Source organism: Nycticebus coucang, chromosome 2 (genome assembly GCF_027406575.1).
Source record: "Nycticebus coucang isolate mNycCou1 chromosome 2, mNycCou1.pri, whole genome shotgun sequence".
Lineage (NCBI taxonomy): Eukaryota > Metazoa > Chordata > Mammalia > Primates > Lorisidae > Nycticebus > Nycticebus coucang.
In genome coordinates, this window is record NC_069781.1 from 95,563,933 (window position 1) to 95,584,837 (window position 20,905).

Below are 20,905 nucleotides of genomic sequence, written 5' to 3' on the forward strand. Positions count from 1 at the left end.
ATGGGCTTCTTCCTCTTAAGGAACGTCCCTAATGTGGGCAGGAGTAAACAGCAGAGCCATGCAGCCATTGTGCGTGCCACCCTATATGGCCAACACAGCGTTTGACACTAAAAGACGTCCACCGCATATCACCGTGGCAAATGGCCAAGTTACCAAACACTGTACAGCCTGATCCCAGCTTCATAAAATATTCATATGTATTTAACCTACGCTGGAGGGGAGGTCTTTCTAGAGAGAGCTGCTATTGCTGCCTGGTTTGAGAACGTGAGTCTATTTTCTGGTCATGCTATTTACAAGAACGTTTTTAAAAATAAATGAATGAATGCTGCATCCATGGGTGGAGGAGGGCCGGCCGGCCAGGGCGAGCTGAGGTCCCCTGCAAGGGAGAGAGGCCGGAGGAGGAGAACGCGGGGGTGAGGGGGAGGGCCGGGCGCTCCCCACCACCACCCCCCAGCCCAGACCCGGAGCGCTGCACTTCCCGGTGGAACCAGGGACTGGGGAGGCGGCAGAGGGCGCAGGATGGCGGGGAGGGGGCGGGACGCGTGACGGAGGGGAGGCCGCGGGGCGCTGCAGCGGACGGCGGGGGGCGGGGCCGCCCTCGCGGTGCCCGGAAAGCGGGGCGGGCCGGGCTGGGAAGGCGACAGGAAGGAGCGGCCCGGGCCATGGCGGCGCCCGACGCGCTGCTGGTGATGGGCGTGAGCGGCTCGGGGAAGTAGGTCCGCAGGACGCGGGGTGGGTGGGCGCGGGGCGGGGAGTAGGGATGGGGAACCCCAGGGAGCCTCCGCCTTCCCTCGCAGGTGGGAAGCCAAGGCTCGCGGCCCCTGCCGCTCCTCCCCACGCCAGCCTGCTCGTCCTCGGGCGCCGGGCCGGGACCCCCTCCGCGACCCGGGCTCTCCGACTGTGAAACCGGCAGGCTCCAGCGACTCCGGGCCGGGAAGGCCCGTTGTAGGAGGCGCCTGCGAGGACGCAAAGAGTGAAAGGTTGGCAGGGTGAGGAACGACCGTGCCATTCAGCACCTACAGTGGCTCGCGCGGTCACTAGTGCTCGGGTTTCGGGGCGTCAGGGCAGAAAATGTGGGAAGGTGAGAGGCCAAAGCAAGGAGGCAAAGCGCATCGCAGCCCCCTGCTGACCTTTGAGGAGCTGCTCAGACCATGCGGCTGCCCCCTCCTGTCAGGCTCTGGACGTTTCTGTTTAGATCTTGGAAAGTGAATTAACTGTCTGCTCTATTGTTTTCCATTTTCTTTGCTCAGCATTTCTCAGCTTAAACTGGAAGGAGACAGTGTTAATATGAAGGATGGCTCCTGAGGGTTTGGAAAGGAAGGAGAGAGTTCTGAAAACCACACAGGTTCCACCCAGCCCTGTCTGGCGAACTCAAGGATTGGGAAGTTGGCCTTTGGTTTCCTGATTAGACCAAAATCTAATTTGTGTTCTCTATCAGAAGAGACAACTACTGTGCCATTGAACTGCTGATAGCAAAACACAGAACTTAATCAACTAAAAACATAGTAGCCTTCAAAGACCTACAGTGACCTTCTAAAATTTTCTGAATCAGGAACTGCCCATGTAGTCGGGTGTAGTCCGTTTGGTTTTCTGAGCCCCAACAACTCCTATGCCAAGTAGGTGAATTTAGCTTTCCAAAATTATTAGAGGATTCTTAGCCTCAAAGACAAAAAATCTTTAACTTAAATTGAAATAAAACATAGAGCCCCGAAATTTCTAGCTGTTGTATGGTCTGGAGAAATTGGAGAATGTAAAACCGTTGCCATGGTGTGATTAGCAAGAGCTAAGAGTCCAAGGTTTTGGGACTCTGCTTAGTTCCACTGCTATGTTGCTGTGTGTACTTGGACAATTTGTTCACTCCTCTGAGCCTTAGATCAGATGAGGAGAGTCCAAGCCTGTGATTTACAGCTTGTGATATCCATGTATTCAGTAACTATTCATGGAGCTCAGTCCTTCCTCTGCGTATTTCATTGTCATATAGGGAACAGGACAGATAAATATCTGCCCTCAAAGAGAGGGAGAGAGGAGTCCAGGATGGTTCGAGATTTTAGGGCTGGGTAGTTGGAAGAAGGGAGTTGCTACCGTCTGAGATGGGGAACATTAGAAAGAACAGATCTGGAAGAAAATCTTAGAAGCTCAGTGTGGGATATGGTGAGTTAGACGTGCTGATCAGTCATCCAGTGAATTTGTCTGGGGGTGGTTGAATATCCAAGTCCAGCATTCATAGGAGAGGGACTTTAAATGTAAATATAGGAATCATTGGTGCGTTAATATATTTAAAGACCTAAGACATTGAGATCACCAAAAGAGTGAATGTAAACAAGAAGCTGTCCAAGGACTGGGCCTTGAGGCTCTCTGATAGTAGAAGGTTGGGGAGATTGGTCAAATGTCCCTGACTAGCTGAGTAATAAAAAACCGAGACTTGATTATATTGACCATTGGATGTAGCAACATTGCATTCTTTAGTGACTTTTGTGAACCATTTTGGGAGCCCTGCAAGATTTTTTTATACTCCATAGTGTTTGAAAAAGTATTTGTCGCAGCTTAATGCCTTAAGGGAAAAATAGTGTCAAAATAAAAAGACTCCATTTAGAACACTGTTAGTGGTACATGGTGGTTCATGCCTGTAATCCCAGCATTTGGGGAGGTCAAGGTGGGAAAAGTACTTAAGGCCAGGCATTCAAGTGACAGTGAGACCTCGCCTTTACAAAAAATTAGCTGGACATGGTAGCATATACTTGTAGTCCTAGCTACTTAGGTAGGTAAAGTGGGAGGATTCCTTGAGCTGAGTAGTTCAAAGTTACAGTGAACTATGATAACCCTACTGCACTCCAGCCTGGGCAACAGAGTAGACTGTATGTTTCTTTAAAACAAACAAAGTGTTAAAATAACCTAACCTTAAGTACTTAAGTTTATTTATTTACTATGTTCACTGTTCCTCCTTGCCCCACCAGAATGTAATGGATCCTTTCTCTTTTATTTACCAATGCAAAATAGTTTGTGTCTAGAACATTGCCTGGGATATACATAGTGAGTTCTCAATAAATATTTGGGGCTTTTTTTGTTTTGTTTTGAGATGGAGTCTCACTATGTCGCCCTTGGTAGACTGCTATGGCGTCACAGCTCAGAGCAGCCTCAAACTGTTGGGCTTACACAATTGTCTTGCCTCTGCCTCCCAAGTAGCTGGGACTACAGGCACCTGCCACAATGCCCAGCTATTTTTTTGTTGCAGTTGTCATTGTTGCTTTAGCTGGCCCGGGCCAGGTTCGAACCCGCCAGCCTCAGTGTATGTGGCCTGTGTCCTACCCACTGACCTACGGGTACCACTAATAAATATTTGTTGATTTAATGAATGAATGAAAGATGGCAGCCATTTCCACTGGTGACAGTGTTAGTTTTCTTTACATCCCTTTCTAGGTTTCCTTCCCTCCACTGTTGGAACAAGCTCTTTGAAATATGTTTCTCATTTATTCTGCCTCCCTTCCTCTCCCCACTGGCCTCCTTTATAAGTCCCTTGTTCCTGATTTAGACCAACCCACTGGGAGATAGTAGTACTCCAAACCTTGTTTTATAAGGCTTGGGTCTGACCCAAGGGGCAAGCACTGTTCCTTATTTCAGCCAAGACCCCTGTGCATATTTCCATGTTCTCTAGTTTATTTATTTATTTATTTATTATTATTATTATTTTTTTTTTTTTTGCAGTTTTTGGCTGGGGCTGGGTTTGAACCCACCACCTCTGGTATGTGGGGCTGGCGCTCTACTCCTTTGAGCCACAGGCGCCACCATGTTCTCTAGTTTAAAAGGTTTGGATAGAGCAGCAGACAGTAGCTTTTTCTTTCTGCAATCTACATCTAAAGCTATGTAGCTCTACTTGTAAATTTCGGGTGCTGATGGTGGTTGGCATGTTCATTCATGGCCAATCTAACTTCGTCTTGAGTGTGATTTCTGTTATGCACACCTCTGGCTTCACGAGCTCTGGATTTTGGCTGGGAGGGTTTATTCATCACTTAGCTGCAACCCATCTCCCTTTGCAGCCTTTAGTAGACTGAACATAATGGGAAGGATGTCAGTGCTCTTTGAATCCTTTGGTTACATCAAGGAGCCAGTCTTGGTCTGGTACAAATGCGTCTTTAACACCTTTCTGATACCTTTCAACAAAAGAGAGACAGGATCCTTGTTAGGCAATAGTATCCAACTAGAATGGAATCACATTTTTTGTTTTCCTATACACCTTTTTGATTACTTTTTGTTTCAGGCACGTGATAGCTTCTTGCATAAGGGAAAGAAAGAGTTTCCTTCTTTAACACATTTAATTTTTAAAAGTGAAGCAATTCAATAAAAATACCAAGTATATAATTGTAGAGGCAGTATGCAAGACTTCAGAGAGGGAGGGGGCATGATGAAATGGCATGGAGATGGAGTAAAAATTATGAAGATGATACTTAAATAATTGGCATTTGGGCAACATTTTAGAAATTGAGAGCTGGAAAGCACCTCTTGTATCATTGTCTTCCACCCCTACCCTATGGTGCTAGACTGTACACCTTGAGATGGCTGAGACAGTGTCTCAGTGGGCTCACCATTATATCCTGGGAACTAGAAGTGCTCAATAAAGATTGACTGCATGAAATGGAGCTGGATGGGTAAACAATGCAGCTCTGTTCCCTTGCGTTGCGGGTGAGACAACTGAGGTTTAGAGGAATAGGTGCCTGGCCCAGGAACACACAGTTATTTAGTGGCAGAAGGCAACTGTAGGCCGAAACTGTAGTTCTGAGATCCAAACCTTTTACCCCAGTAAGGGTATGAACAGATCATTACCAGATGCTTTGCACAGAGAGCACTTACCTCCTGATCTTAACAAGGGATGGTTATCCTTCAGTCTTTGACCCATGTCCTTTACGTCTCTCTTAAACCCCAGGCAGTGTTCTTATGCTTTTATCATCCCCCTGAACTTTGCATGAGTGCTATCAGAGATAAAATCCTCCATCAGACCCTTCCCTCCAGTATCCTCAATAGAATTTTATCACTTATTAAGGCGGTGTTTTCTCTCAAAAAATAAACATCTATGCAACAGAGACCAAAAAATTGATTATTGAGGAAAAAACTTCAGGGTTTAATGAGATCTTATATATCACCTTTGAAAGTGAAATAGTGGTAGCTGGCTTATTATTTCTTCATGGGCATTCCTCAAGAACAACTAAGGCCAATTTCGGCAGCACTGCTGTAGCCAATGCCAATGGTGATTGGCATTTTAATATTGGCTAGGACAGCTTCTCTTTCCTGGGCATCCTTGTGTGGAACAAAGTGCCACATATTGGGCAAGGGCAGTAATGGAAAAACCTGTGTCCTCTCAACAGATCGACAGTGGGCGCCCAGCTGGCATCCAAGGTAACCTGCTCTCATGCCTCCTCAGTGCATGACCCCTTATGTTCTTGTCTTGTTACTTCTCTATTTTTCTTCTGGGCTGTAGTAGACACCTCCATATGACTTTTAACCCTTGGTGATTACAAATGGTGACAAATGAATAAAGGGGCTACATTAGCCCAGCCACAGGGGTGAAATAGCATGGCAAGGCCCTCCACTGCTGGGGGTCATCCTCAGGGATGATGGGGGCAGAGGGAGGTAGTATTGTCTCTATAGCTGCCCGTTAGTATTAGTAACCCTATGGTGGCTGTCACAGGGGTCCAACTGCCTGCATACACATACTTTTTAACTTTATTCTAAAGCTAGGATGGAAATTCTATGACGCGGATGACTACCACCCGGAGGAAAATCAAGTGAAGATGGGAAGAGGGATTCCGCTGAATGACCAGGTACCATTCACTGTCTTCGTCCAACGTACATATTCCACCAGGGTGATACAGGGCTCTGCAGCCCTTGGTGTAGTCGAGTTTCTGAGTCATGAGTCAACCCACGTACAGGAGCTCTTTCTGTCTGAACTTGGCACCAGGAGCAATGCCACCCTCTGCCCCAGCTTGGGCAGGGACTGCCAAAACACCTGTTGCAGGATTTTAATCTACAGAATGTAATCCCCAAGAGGGCAGGGGTTCCCCTGTACCTTGTGATTGGGGAAGTTCATCATCTTCTCTTCCAGATCCCATCAGTCTACTACCATCACCATATACTGGCATCCACCCAATAGCCAGAGTGATCTTTGAAAATCCAAATCTAGCCATATCTACTCTTCTAAGACCCTTGGAGGCTTCCCACTGATCTCAGGGTCAAGGCCAAACACCTAAACCTCTAAACGTGTGTAGTCCAGCCTCCGCTCCCGTCTCCAGGAAGCCACCCTGCCCCTCTCTGTGCCTCCTACTGCAATGCTCCTCCCCACCAGGCCTTGTATGCCTGTTCCCCTCTTTCTGAGCTTGCCCTGCTCATCCTTCAAATCTCACTGACTTCCGTAAGTAAAAGCCCTCACTGACTGATGTAAGTAAAACCTCTCTGCTGAGCTCCCCTAACACCCTAACAGTTTGTTGCCCTGTCCCAATTGTACCTCAACAGTTGGTGGTATGAGACTGATTAATGTTTCTCTCTGCAACTAGACTTTACACCCAAAAGGGCAGGGACTGCAGGCATTTCCGCTAATCATTGTATCCCCAAGCCCCACCCACCCACCCCCAGCAAATGTCACAAAAACCTTGGGGCGTGTCTTTGAATGAATGAATGAATAGCACTTTCCTGCATGCAGGGCCATGAGAGTGTCTTTCTCAATTATTTTCTTTCTTTTTTTTTTTTTTTTTTTTTTTGTAGAGACAGAGTCTCACTGTACCGCCCTCAGGTAGAGTGCCGTGGCGTCAAACGGCTCACAGCAACCTCTAACTCTTGGGCTTACACGATTCTCTTGCCTCAGTCTCCCGAGCAGCTGGGACAACAGGAGCCCGCCACAACAGAGTGTCTTTCTCAAACCAGACTTCCAAACCACAGATTCGCTGGCAGAGCTACCTGTCGCTCAGGACAGACTGCAGGGGCAGGGCGAGGGCTGCTCTGGGGCACTTAGATCCATGCACTAAGTGTGTCCAAATGGCACTGGTCAAAGACCAACACTGTTGTTTTCACTTTTAGTGGCTTGGCCCAGCTCACCCCAGTGGTGCTTTGTTTCTCTATCTTCCCTTTTTTTCTGCCTGGAAGAACTTGAGCCAGCAACCACTATTAGGTCTATTCTAAAGCACCTGGAGGTTACACATGCCTTTGTTTGAGGGGGTACAGCTTGAGTTTGCAATGGTTCATGCTTTGAGCGACCAAAATTAGTGTTGCAACAGAGTTTAGGAGATAGGGAAAGGGAACTATCAAAGATTTATAGAGTAATAATTTAAACATAATATTATACTATATTAGAGATGATAAACATAGGCAATCTGTCTCCACCACCAGGCTTGTGTGACCTTTGACAGGGGGCTGTCTCTCTGGGCTCACTTTCCTCCTGTGAAGAAGAAATGGTAACAGGATGTATTTCTTTTTTTTTTTCCAGTAACATTTTTTTTCTTTTTTTTTTTTATTAAATCATAGCTGTGCACATTGATATGATCATGGGGCATCATTCTCTAGCTTCACAGACCATTTACCAAGTTTCACATATACCCTTGTAAGATGCACCGCTGGTGTAATCCCATCAATCCCCTTCCCTCTACCCACCTCCCTCCTCCCTCCCCTCCCTTTCCCCCTTCCTCCTATTCTTAGGTTGTAACTGGGTTATAGCTTTCATGTGAAAACCCTAAATTAGTTTCATAGTAACAGGATGTATTTCATTGGGTTCTTGGGAAGGTTAAATGAAATAATGCAAAAAAAAAAAAGGGCACAGAAAAGTACCCAAGCATTCAATAAATAGCACTATTGTTCTTATTGATAATAATACACACAACATAAACCATGTATGGGCATAAACATACATCATTTCTATGAAGTGTGGAAGATGTGACTGTCGCCTGAGTTATTTTTCCTCTTGAGTGAGTACAAATAAACTGTAAGTTAAAGAACGAAGTAAAGCAACCCAGATGGATGGATTTTATAAACTGGCATTTCTACAGTCAAGTGCACAAGTCGAAAGATGTAAGCGGTGGCACCCAGAGAGGAGGCCACAATGGAGATGTTCAGGCCAGGTTTACTGAAAGAGGAGGGTGATAAGCCTGGGCTGCGCAGTCTATTGGAGGGGTGGGTGCAGGTGGGCAGTTACAGACCCTTTTATGTGAGGCCATAGAGGGGTGGGCAAATTTCACAGCTTGCCTTGGAAGTTAGGGTCCTTTGGCACAAAGGTCTCAGAGGGTGGGCTATCCAGATTCTTTGTTTCTTTGTGTTAGGAGAGGAGGAGGGGAGGTTAGGGAGGGAAGGTTCACGTGTGGCTGCCCTAGGCCTCCCAACACAAGTGATGCTTGTTAAGCATCTGTATGGATAGAAGTGTGGGTGTGGGTGTGGGTGTGGTAGAATCCAGAAGAGGAATTTATGTATAGGAGAAAAGGAACTGGGAGAAACCTGAGTTACTTACTAAAAATTTTCAGGAAAAACTGCAAGTTAGGCAGCCTTTAAAGACAGCCAAAACAGGGAGAGAAAGAGGTAGAACCAAAGATGGTTTACAGTCTTTACAAAAACCCATGAGTTACCCAGTCCTGCCCTGACCGGGGACCCATGATAGTAAGTAAAAATTGTCCAAGGCAGGGGCCCAGGTTCTGCCTTGGGGAAGAGTCTAGGGAGCATTTAGGGAGGGCTTTGTGCTCAGCAGGCTCAGGGCTGAGGTCTTAGCTGAAGGTATCAATGGCTCCATAAGATTATTTAAATATAAATTAATTAAATTAAATTAAATGTAAAATCCAGTTCTTGGGTTGCACCAGCCACATTTCAAAAGCTCAGTAGCCCTGTGTGGCTGGTGGCTACCATACGGGACAGCACAGCTATAAACATTTCCATCTCTGCAGAAAGCTGTGTTGGCCAGCTCCAGTCTAGAAAGCTGTTCCACCCAGGCTGTGATAAATTACTAACACAATGACATTAAAGACTTGAAAAGCTGTGGTCAGTGAGTCTCCCCTATGTCTCCATAAGACCCACACTGTCTCATCTGAGCCTACAGTGACTCCTGAGGAAACTTCAAAGTCCTTTTAAAAAAATAAGACTTTTTTGAAAATAATGTTTTCCTTCTGATTATAAATATAATATTTGGCCTGCATAGAACACCTGGAAAGTACTGAATTTTTTTTTCACTGAATATATCCTTGATTTATCTCATCTTCCAAATACCTACTAATTGAATTTTGGAGTTTTTCTTCCCTTTTTTATGGGGGAGGGGCATATATTCTTTCAATATACATTCTTTATTGCTATGTACTTAAATTAATTTTTGTACTAGGCAAAGGCAATTCCTCCTTTTCCCTACCACTCTTGCCTCCCCCACCAACACTGGACATAACTCTACCACCGCCAGTTCCTCTCTTCTCCCTTTGCCCTTCATTTCTCTACATGTTTCCATCAGATCACTGCAACCATAGGCAGAGAAGCTTCCTCTGGCCTCATGATATTCTGATTTAACTCCTGGTAGAATGTTTTTCACTTATTGTGCTCACCTCCAGGCACTGGGCAGGGGCTGAGGTCTATACTACACCCCTCAATCCTTGCATGTAGGACTATCAAAGTTAGATGATTTTGAACATCAGAGCTAGAGGCAGCGGTGCTAATATGGGCTGTTTTCTCCTCTCCTTCTCCTAAGACTTTTGTGCGTATTTGACTTTCATAATTTATTATATCATCCACAGTAACTATTTGGAAGACACAAAGCTCAGGGAATTTGCTCTAACACCTCTTTCTTCTTGTTCCAATTTCTTCATCTGTGAAGAGATTGCCATCATTTCCTTTCTTCATAAATATTATGAACATACAATGGGGAGCTCATGAGTCCCAGTCCTTCCTTACACCTTCACAGTGAGATCACCACTCCTCCCCAGGTCACTCAAGGTCTTGACCCTCTAGTCCTAACGATGTCCCCAGCTCCTAAAGCTCCTGTTCATCATCACTAAGCACCTCTTCTGTTTACTTACATCTCCATATATAATCTTTGATGCTCCCAGTCTTAGATTATCCCTTCCCTCTGTTTGGCAGGCCCTTCTTTAGTTGAAATCCTCTTTATCTTCCCAAGGCTTCATTAAAATTAGCCCCTCCCCCTACTCGGTATATTCCTTATGGCTCTTCTCAGTATCTCTTGCACAGCCCTTGTCACTCCCCTAGGTAATCTAATTCATCACCTGCTCCTCTGTCTCTTCCATCAAGCTGTGTTCCCTTTGGGGAAAAGAACCAACCCCGCCCCACTGTTCATATTTGTACCCCAATGCTCAATACAGTGGTCTGCACCTATTAGTATTTAGTGTTACTAGAATTAAAGCCCAGTATCTACCAAATTAATAATAAGTTAAAACTCCTAAAAAAAATTCAAGGTAGGAAATAAATACTGTTTATTTCAGCTATTAAATAAGCGAAAATAGGTTTTTAAACTTTTTTTAAATTTCAGAAATATAGGAGTACGCACATTGTGATTATACATTTTGCTTTTGTACATTTTCAGATAAGATTGTAAGTGTGCCCTTCAACCAGAAAATTTGCATTGCACCAATTAGATGTGACTTTACCCTACCCCATCCCATACTTCCTAATTTCCTTTGCATTTTCCATATATGTACATAAGGGTTGATCAACTAGTTCCAATTTAGTACTGAGTACATGTGGTGTTTCTTTTCCCTTTCTTGCAATACTTAGGACAATAGTCTCTAGTTCCATCCAGGCTGTTACAAAAGATACTAGATCACCATCTTTTTTATGGCTGAATGGTATTCCATGGTATACATACACAACAATTTATTAATCCATTTAGGTTGTTTCTACATCTTTGCAATTGTGAATTGTGCTATTATAAAACAAAAATAATGGCTCAGCCCCTGTGGCTCAAGCGGCTAAGGCGCCAGCCACATAGACCTGAGCTGGCAGGTTCAAATCCAGCCCAGGCCCGCCAAACAACAATGGCTGCAACCAAAAAATAGCTGGTGTTGTGGCGGGCACCTGTAGTCCCAGCTACTTGGGAGGCAGAGGCTGGGAGGCAGAGGCAGGAGAATCGCTTGAGCCCAGGAGTTGGAGGTTGCTGTGAGCTGTGATGCCACAGCACTCTACCCAGGGTGACAGCTTGAGGCTCTGTCTCAAAAAAAAACAACAATAATGTTTAAAATGGAGTTTATTCTTTTTCTTATTGAAATTCCAAAGCAGGTCAATAAACCATGCAATCCCCATTTTACAGATGAACAATGAAGGCACAGAAAAGTTAAGTAACGTACAAAGTCACACAGTGAGAGGAGTCACCCAGGGCCATACTTTTCCTACTGTGTTAAAAAGTCCTGATAATTTACCCAGAAAATGATTCACAATTCATCTGGTTAATTACAGAGCAAAGGGGAGAGTGAAAATAGCAAGGAGAGAGGGCACTCCCCCTAAGCACATGCACCATAGGGGCCTACGCCTTAGAGTTTTCAAGGCACTGGCTTGAAGACTGGCCTGGCTTGCAGTAGGTCAGGAATGAGAATTCTGATTTCCACACTGGTGCTGCCTTGGAAAAACTCTTCTCTTTGTGGCCTCATGAGGCCTCCAAGGAAAGATGCCAGTCATTTAATTATGATTCACTATTTAGAAATGTCAGAAATAAAAGTTCAAAGTGCTTTTCTTTGTCTCCAACTTTCTCTCATTTTTTTTTTTGTGACTGATGTGCACAGTTCTTTCTGGTGGCACGTGGTCATTTGGTGTGCCATAAATTCTGACAGGGCAAGCATCTGAAAGCATCAATTTTTGTTAATAAAAGAAACAACATGCTTTATTGACTAAAGCATCTATTAAGGCACTATTAAAACAATTTTTAAAAAGCATGGATTCAAAGTAAAGCTCTCTTTCCTTGTACACAAACTAGAAAACTTACTACCCAAACATATTTTCTGTTATTTTTAATCTGTCCATTTCATTCCTAAAATATGAAATATTTTAGGCATGTGGAAAATATAATGAATAGTCAACACTCAGCTTAATGAAATCACATATTTGCTTCCTAAGCTGTAAAATAATACAAAGACTTGGGCGGCGCCTGTGGCTCAGTCGGTAGGGTGCCGGCCCCATATACCGAGGGTGGCGGGTTCAAACCCGGCCCCAGCTTAACTGCAACCAAAAAATAGCCGGGCGTTGTGGCGGGCGCCTGTAGTCCCAGCTACTTGGGAGGCTGAGGCAAGAGAATCGCTGAAGCCCAGGAGTTGGAGGTTGCTGTGAGCTGTGTGAGGCCACGGCACTCTACTGAGGGCCATAAAGTGAGACTCTGTCTCTACAAAAAAAAAAAAATAAATAAAATAAAATAAAATAATACAAAGACTGATATCCATTTCCACAGCACAAAGAATAAAAACGTCTGTGCATGTGGGACAGAGGAAATGTATAATCTGTGCAAAATAATAAGCCCAAGTCTGTCCTTCTGCTAACAGGAGAAGTACCAGCATCTAAACACATGTTCTTCCCTCGGTCCATTCAGCACCCATTATAAACATTTATATATGCCAAGAAAACAATTTTTTTGTTGTGTATTCATCTTTGAGTTCTAATTCATGGTTAGAATTGCCCCTTGAATCCTAAGTAGGTATGGAATGTATAAACTAGCCTTCGATCCTTTGGAGCCTTCCAAACCTCCTCTTCTAAACCAAACATTCTTCTTGCTGAATGAAGAGCAACAGTACATAGCACTAATCTCAGGATTTTAAGTGAAATTTCACTGAGAGACTTGCACAATGAGAAGGGTTTTGTTGTGGGAAAGGCGGGCTGACCACCCGGTCATGACGACCCCTGCTGGTGCTCCATCTTGCCCGCCCCACATTGAACATGAGTTCATCCCTCATGTGAGACACCCCCAATCAGGTTTACAAGGTTGCTGGTCACCAAACTGCCAGTTGATTAATTTACCAAGAGAAACCTAAGTTGTCACATGGCCCACAACACTCAGGTCAATCTGATACACACATTTTCAGAAACCCTCATACAACTGAAAGGTTTCTTAGTAAACATGGGAGTTAGAACCAAAGTTTCTAGTGGTCAAGACCATACATCCTATCAGTAGGAAGAAGTCTTGACCTTCCAATGGCCAAGAATCCATGTCCTCTTGGCAGTGCTTATTCACCATTCAGTCTTCAGCACTCTGACCTGGGCTCCCTGCCCACGCAGCCTCTAAGAGATGGCTGTGCTCCTGTTAGGTGTGTAACAGTATTGTTACACAGTCATGTCTCACTAGCCTGTGAGTCATTCCTGCTCCTTCACATGATCCTATACATCTCTGCTCCTTTCCATCAACTGCTGGTCTTTAAATGTAATCCTTAGAAAACAGTTTTATTTCCAAGTCCTTAGGAAAGTACCTTGCTGTGGCCCCGATTTGCTATAAGAAGATGGGTCCCGTGACCCATTAGCTTTATAGGAGTTGACATCACTTCTGTGAGAAGCCACATGCCCCCATTTTCATGTAAAACACACTCAAGAGTTAGAAATCAGTCAGCTAAATGCTTATTATACCACTTTACCAAGTAAGCGGCTGGTGCTTCCCTTCCTGCAGGCCTGTAGATGCCATCACTTTATAGGACTGAATCCCAGGGTAGGAAGTAGAACCTTTCCCTGTTGATGTGAGGCTTCAAGGCCCGGTCACCCTCTTCCATTGCAACCTTCTGTTAGAGGGGCAGTTTCAGAAAATAGATCCAAGAAGTTAAAAAACAAAAGCTCCTAGGGCGGCGCCTGTGGCTTAGTGAGTAGGGCGCCGGCCCCATATGCCGAGGGGTGGCGGGTTCAAACCCAGCCCCGGCCAAACAAAAAAAAAAAATAGCCGGGCGTTGTGGCGGGCGCCTGTAGTCCCAGCTGCTCGGGAGACTGAGGCAAGAGAATGGCGTAAGCCAAAGAGTTAGAGGTTGCTGTGAGCCATGCGATGCCCCAGCACTCTACCCCAGGGCGGTACAGTGAGACTCTGTCTCTACAAAAAAAAAAAAAAAAAGCTCCTAAAGAACAGTATTAACTTTTTCATCTCTTTAGTCCATGAATGTGACAGAAAAGCTTGGCTCATTGCAAGGGGAATACAAGAGAGAAAGGAATTTAGACAGAGGAGTTCAAACGGTACCTTAGAAGTGACTAAAAATCACAGTGATCATATCTAGTAGGGTCCTGAACCAAAAGCACCCAGAACAGTGCCTGGGTCTCCCTAAGCACACAGTAAGCATTATAAATGGAAAAAGAGGGTGGGAATCCAAATGTGTGCTTGAATTGGCAGCTTTTCCTCAGGGCAGTTTTTTTCATCATAAAATACTGCACACCTCTATTGGTCTAGCTAATTATCCCTGCTGCTTCCCTGGTCCCTGCTGTAAGCCCAGAAAACACTACATTACAGGGTAGTCTCAGGTGGCATAAACATAGCACAATTCCTCTGATTTTTCTCCTCGCAGATTGTCCTAACTATCTAGTTTTCAAGCAGGATGCCCTAGAAAACCTTGCCAGTAATAAAGCTTCCAGGGCACATGAAATCTCCCTATAAAGTCTAGCTGCATTGACAGAGTTCTTTATGATCTGCAAATGTGGAGCTGGTGAGCCTCATCCTGCGACTGCATTTACAAAAAGCCATACTTGTCCCGCTAAATGCCCTCAGATAAGAGCCAACGTAAACAGATATTTCATGTGTTAGATAAGTTTGAGATTCCATGTGTAGCATGACAGTAGCGTTGTGGCTTGAGTAGGGATTCGCCTGGATTACATAGCTACTGTCATTTAGGATAAAATTTGTGTAACCCTGTGGCTGTTGTCATTTGATTTCTACCTTGTGTGAATTTTGTAGCTATTACATTTGGATTCCTAAGGGATTTCTGGTAGAGTAGTGGGAGCCACAGGTCGGGATGTAGTTGGGGGTTGTATAAAAAACAAAACTAATTATGGGTTGAAAATTACTAAAGCTTTAAAACCTCTCTAAATTGGTAGACAGAGGTTTGTTTTGTACTGTTTTATCTGCTTTTGAGTATGTTTTAAATTGTCCATAATAAAAAGTTTTGTTTTGTTTTTTTTTAACTTATTATGACCAATGATCAGATTTACCCTGGGAAAAAGAAAAGAACATGTCTCAGGGAGATTTATTGGTGAAACACTATAGGATGTGCTACGTAAACCTCTTCTATCTTCTTTTTGGCAAAAATAGAAATGTCTTACGATGCCTATGTCCAAGGGGAGTTTGAATTTTGGAGGGTTTGAAGACTAGGACCTGGGGACAGTTGATGGTAAGGGTGGATACCCCTCTGCATTTGACATCGGTTAACTAAAGAATACATTCAGTAAATTTTTATAAACATATCAGAACCAGGGGAAACATACGAAATTGGGAGATCAAGACAGGGAGAGAGATACATACTGCTACTTGGTACTTTATGGCAACTTTTAATATTGTAAGAAAAACCACAGACAACTGAACCAAGTACATGTTGTGAGAGGTTAACTGCCCAGTGATTGGCACCTCAGCCTTGTGCATGGCCTCGTCCTCAAAACCATTAACCTCTGAACCCGAACATTTGTGAACATGATATAACTGTTTCTGTACAAACAACCAATGCCTGGAAAAGTCACCTGGTGTTTGCTTTAATTTCAGGACAGGATTCCATGGCTCTGCAACTTGCATGACATTTTACTAAGGTAAGAAACCCTTGGACCCTGGCATTAGTCAGCGAGTGAAGAAAACCATCGGAAAGTACAGAAAAAAAAAATACCCTCTTGAGATCACAACTGACTGATGATAAAGAACTCCAGGAATCAAATGTACTTCTATACAGTGACATTTATTTCAGCCATCCACAGGCAGCATGTAGTCTGCTTCGTGATTACTGGGAATTTTGATTAGCCACTTGGTTCCCATAAGCCTGTTTCTTCATTAGTAAAAACAGAGTTCCTACTTACAGTCTATAATGAGGACTAAGTGTTACCCTACCTGTTACTATCTTAGTCACCCCTGTTATTTTCCCCCTGATTCAAGCTGTGACCTGGAAGGAAAATAATTAGCCACCCAGGCTGGAATCCCACATTGCCTGGCTCTGTGGCGTGCCTCTGAGCTAACATGATCACCCCACATCTACAGACCTGTCCCCACTTGTCAGGACACGAAGGAGGATGAAGAAAAGGAAGGGATGAGTTGTAAATCTTGCTTCCTAAGATTAAGTCATATTTTATCAACCTAAACCCATCTGGGTCCCATGAAGTTAGCACATACTTGTGACTAAAAATTAGTTTGCTTTTCTCACGGCCCATTGACTTGGTTGGCAGCCCCATCTTTCTGTTGGCTTAAGGTTTTGATTTAGGGGTTTAGGGTTTGAGAACTCCTGCCAGCTGGGTCTCTTAACACTCTCACTAACCTGAAATGGTGGCAGTAGTGAGGATCCTCAGGAGAGCAGGATCAGACCTCCAGGTCACACCCCACAGGAAGAGTGGAGCTCAGTATAGAGGTTTGTTTCCAATGACACATTCCAGCCACTGCGTCTCCAGTCCAACTTAGCCGTGAGATCAGAGGGGAGGCCTCCCAAATAGTCTTTACCGTGGTCCACTCTGACCATTACCATTGTTATGAGGGGATCTGTTTGCTCCTGTCCTTCCCCACAACTATTGTCAATCTCTGAAAAATTTATCAGTGTGATGTGTGAGAAATGAAAACTTGTTAACTGCACTCCCATGATTCCAAAGCACCTAGGTTTATAGCCCATTGAGGTATCTTATTCTGTGAACTGTCCATTGCTATTGCTATTCTTTGTCTATTTTTTGGTTATGTTGTCTTTTCTGAGTCATTTGGAAGAGCAGAACTGCTTTTTTACCTTCACTAAACTAGAATTTTATTTTCACAATGACTTTTTTCTTTCTACGGTTAAGTCTATTTCATCTGCTCAACTTGAGTATAAACGTCTCATGAATGGATACATTATGTTGTGTATTAGTATTATTTTTATATTTGCAAATACCATTTATTGGCTGCAAAAAAGTGGTGGGGTGCTTCAGAACTCTCATTTCTTAAGAGAACTTTCTAGTAGATACCCAAGCCCAGTTGCACTCCACTTCTTCTTTTTTTTTTTTTTTTTGTAGAGACAGAGCCTCACTTTACTGCCTTCAGTAGAGTGCCATGATGTCACAGGACTCACAGCAACCTCTAGCTCTTGGGCTTCAGCGATTCTCCTGCCTCAGCCTCCCAAGCAGCTGGGACCACAGGCGCCCACCACAAGGCCCGGCAATTTTTTGGTTGCAGTTCAGCCGGGGCTGGGTTTGAACCCACCACTCTCGGTATATGGGGCCAGCGCCCTACTCACTGAGCCACAGGCGCCACCCTGCACTCCACTTCTTAACTCTGCAGTCCCATCCCAGCCCACAGTAGCTGGGTGGAAGCGTGTGACTCACTCTGTGTGGTTTCTGGCCACATTGGCTTCCGTTATTGGTACTGTGTCACGCTGCCTCTATTTCTTGCTCAGTTTTTTCCTTACGTATCCCTGGAAACATCTCACATCCTTCTCACCTTGTCTTTGCAGAAGTTGATACTCCTCTCTCTCCTGCTTTCTCCAGCTCTGCACTAGAAGCTCCCCCAGTTGTTCCCACCATACCGTAGAGTAGGAGTCAGAGGAAATAGTAGTTGTAGAATGCAAATCACTGAACAACCTGCAAAGGATCTGAGCCAAGCTGTTTGGGCAGTGCAGGTGCATGCTGTCCACCCCATGTTCACACACTGAGGCTGAGCCACATCCTGCACCGCTAGGGCAGAACCACTGCTTGCTAAGCACTTCTGTGTACCCAGCACCTCTCACAGCAGCTCTGTGGGCAGATACCCTGAGTAGCCCCACTTACCAGATGATAAACCTGACGCCCATGATCGTGAATGCATTTCTCCAAGATTGCTTAATTCACAAGTGGGAGATCTTTAACTCAAAACCAGAACTGCCTGATCTTACCCACCATTTTCTAATGGCTTCCCCTGGTGGAGAAGTAGGATTGGAGTCCTCCCCTAGTATTAACATCAGTTATTTTAAATGTCTTTGTTCCTTACCACCCCCCACCCTTTTTAAACAGAGATGTAGCCTCAGGACAGTGTGTGGTTCTAGCCTGTTCGGCCCTGAAGAAAATGTACCGAGACATCTTAATACGAGGAAAAGCTGGTGCAGCTCTGAAGTCTGAGGAGTTGGGAAAGGAAGAAAAGCCAGGTGAAGTCCAGCTCTTGGTGGTCCACCTCACTGGGTCATTTGAGCTCATCTCTGGGCGCTTACTCCAAAGAAAAGGACATTTTATGCCCTCTCAGTTGCTGCAGTCCCAGTTTGACACTCTGGAGCCCCCAGGAGCTCCAGAAAACTTTATCCAAGTAAGTGTGGACAAAAATCTCTCAGAAATAATTGCTACAATTATGGAAACTCTAAAAATGAAATGAAAATTGTTTTTTATCAATGGTCCAAACAGAATTAGGCATCCATTGCTATCCTATCCCAGAACTTGTTCCAGGCTCCTGACCCTTGTTGTGTTCTAAATTCTTAAGGTGAACGAACTACAGAGTATTAAGATAGGCCTCTCTGGATGCATTTTTAGGAATCACATGCTGATCCTAGGAATCACATCCAGAGAAGAGAGGAAACTTTAAAAGTCAAGTTTAAATTGTAGTTTAAATTCACACAATCAAATGATCAGAAGAAATTCTATAATCAATGACAGAAATCACATTTAGAACTTTCTTGGTCACCCCTTCATTTGTACAAATAAATGAAACTCCAATCAACAAGCACTGATGTGTTCCAATGCTGGGGGCATAAGGCTGTGTGGGATTTATCGAGAGATGACCTGTGTTCTGTGGTCATTCAAGGACATTTTTGTGTGTGATTTTTGTTTTATGAGCTGCCTTAGATAACAAAGATACAGTTTAGCCCTTAGAGGCTATAATGGCGAGTTTGAGTTGAAAGCAGAACCTGATGCGTGTGTGGCAGAAGTGAAACCTCCATACTGGCTCATTCTGCGGCCCCCCAGGCACTGTGCTGGAGGCTGGGGAAGAAGAAATGTAGATGGAAGCCCGTCCTCCAGAATGGGGCTCTGAACAGGCAAACAGATAGCTCCAAAATGTGATAGAAAGCAAGCACAGACTGTATGGGCTCCAAGTCCAGCCTAGACATCTGGAAAACTTCAGCATCTTCACATTATAGGTCAGCTGCTATCAGACTCCCAGAGGCCAACAAAGCCAGTAGTTCTGTGAGGAAGGCCCTTCATCCACCTGCATTTGTTATTCACAGTGATCTACTGATGGGCACAAATATACAAGTACTCCCCTGTGTTCATCTAGTGTATTCGTGCCCAAGAGCTGTTTTAGAAATTTCTAGGGATATTAATGGTCACAGTGATGGATAGCCATGAATGGGGTGGAGGTGTGGGCACTGGCATTTAGGGGGCAAAGGCCAAGGATGCTAAGCAGACTTTGTACAATACCTGGATAGTTCTTCAAAATAAAGAATTGATTTTCAAGCTGGGCAAGGTGATGCATGCCTCTAGTCCTAGCTATACAGGAGGATCACTTGAACCCAGGAGTTCAAGACCAGCCTGGGAACACAGTGAGACCCCATCTCTTAATAAAAAAAAGATCTTCAGGTGTCTTCCTGGGGGACACTCATGTAGGACCAAATGAAAAACCTGTTTATAATTACAGGCAGTCCCCAGGTTACAAACAAGATAGGTTCTGAGGGTTTGCTCTTAAGTTGAATTTGTATGTAAGTTGGAATGAGTACATTTACCTGTTACTACTAATAGCCTCTGCTCACAAGTGTCAATGGAATGTCAGTTGGATGCTTGACTTGGGGCCTTGCTGTAATAACCCCCATTCGTAAGTGTGAGTTGTACCTAAGCTGGATGTACATGAAAATCATTTTTGCAGTGTTAATATACATTGAAATTTCCAAGAATGTAATAACCTTATAAATAAAATGGAATTTAATTATCCTTTTAACTTTACAAACAGTTGCTTACCATTTCAGAAAATTTTGGTGTATTTGTCCCCAACACAACATCACTGCATTCACTGCAGTGATTTGCTGATGGGCACAAGCATACAGTTACTCCATCACGTTCACCTACTGTAGTTGTGCCCAAGCAGTACAGATTGACAGCCAGTTTATTAAGAAAGTTACTTTCATGTCTCTTTTATATTAAATTGTTCGTATTAGTTATTTGCTTAGTTTCATTAGTAGCTGATTGCATTTTGAGATGGTAAAGAAAATATGGCATTAGAAAATAGTTAATAAGGAGGTGCTGAGTCTGATGGATTGAGAAGTGCTATTCCCCTTCCCAAATGCCACCCCAGGGAGGCTGAGGTGTCAGCTAGCACTGCCTTCTGGTGGCCAGGGGTTAGGGACACAACAGCCCTTCAGCAGCCCAGGGTTCAAGCATGTCCCTGGGGCAAGGGTAGTGGAAGGCTACTCCCTGCCCATCCCCAGACCACAACCCCAGACTACTGGCTACTCCCCAGACCACAACCCTGCACAGCCCTACTAACCTGGAAAGAAGTGGCACATGGTTCGCAGTGGCTCAAAGGGATGAAAATAAAAAGATTTTCCAACCCTGCAAATACCACTCACCATCTCCACTAGCAGAACTCTGTACACTACTCCCTAGTCTCTCCACACACCACTGGAGAAATTCCAAATTAAACATTTCCTCTCCAATCAAATGGGGATAAAGTTGTGATAACTGAAATAAAACATGCAAAATGCTGAGACCACAACCTGGATACAAATCCTGGATCTTGTTATACTTGTCATTGGGAGTCCAAGGAGTATAGTGCCTTCTGCTTTTTTGACTATGGAGCAGCTTGTGAACCCAGTAAGTACATGAATCTTAAGGCTTTTGG

At 44.4% G+C, this 20,905-nt stretch overlaps 1 protein-coding gene across 8 annotated transcripts; it reads left to right on the plus strand.

Annotated features, from left to right (window-relative positions):
• The first annotated feature begins 596 nt into the window (after positions 1–596).
• IDNK (IDNK gluconokinase) lies at positions 597–20,427 on the plus strand. Of its 8 annotated transcripts, none has more exons than XM_053576341.1 (6): positions 597–712; positions 798–989; positions 5,358–5,388; positions 5,727–5,813; positions 15,653–15,696; positions 18,100–20,427. In XM_053576341.1, the coding sequence occupies exons 1-6, from the start codon at positions 663–665 to the stop codon at positions 18,449–18,451; spliced, it is 756 nt and encodes a 251-aa protein (XP_053432316.1). In that variant the 5' UTR covers positions 597–662; the 3' UTR covers positions 18,452–20,427. The 8 variants fall into 8 exon arrangements, with proteins under 8 accessions (XP_053432316.1, XP_053432325.1, XP_053432331.1 ...); XM_053576350.1 differs by having other exon boundaries at positions 798–980; XM_053576356.1 differs by lacking the exon at positions 798–989 and having other exon boundaries at positions 621–712; positions 18,100–20,331.
• The last annotated feature ends 478 nt before the right edge of the window (positions 20,428–20,905 follow it).

What these genes read in the sequence shown, in the direction of transcription:
- IDNK (XM_053576341.1), top strand. Translation starts at nt 663, where the DNA reads ATGGCGGCGCCCGACGCGCTGCTGGTGATGGGCGTGAGCGGCTCGGGG. An exon ending in GGCGTGAGCGGCTCGGGGAA is followed by an intron (nt 713 to 797) that starts GTAGGTCCGCAG and finishes CTTCCCTCGCAG; the next exon opens with GTGGGAAGCCAAGGCTCGCG. An exon ending in AAGAGTGAAAGGTTGGCAGG is followed by an intron (nt 990 to 5,357) that starts GTGAGGAACGAC and finishes TCCTCTCAACAG; the next exon opens with ATCGACAGTGGGCGCCCAGC.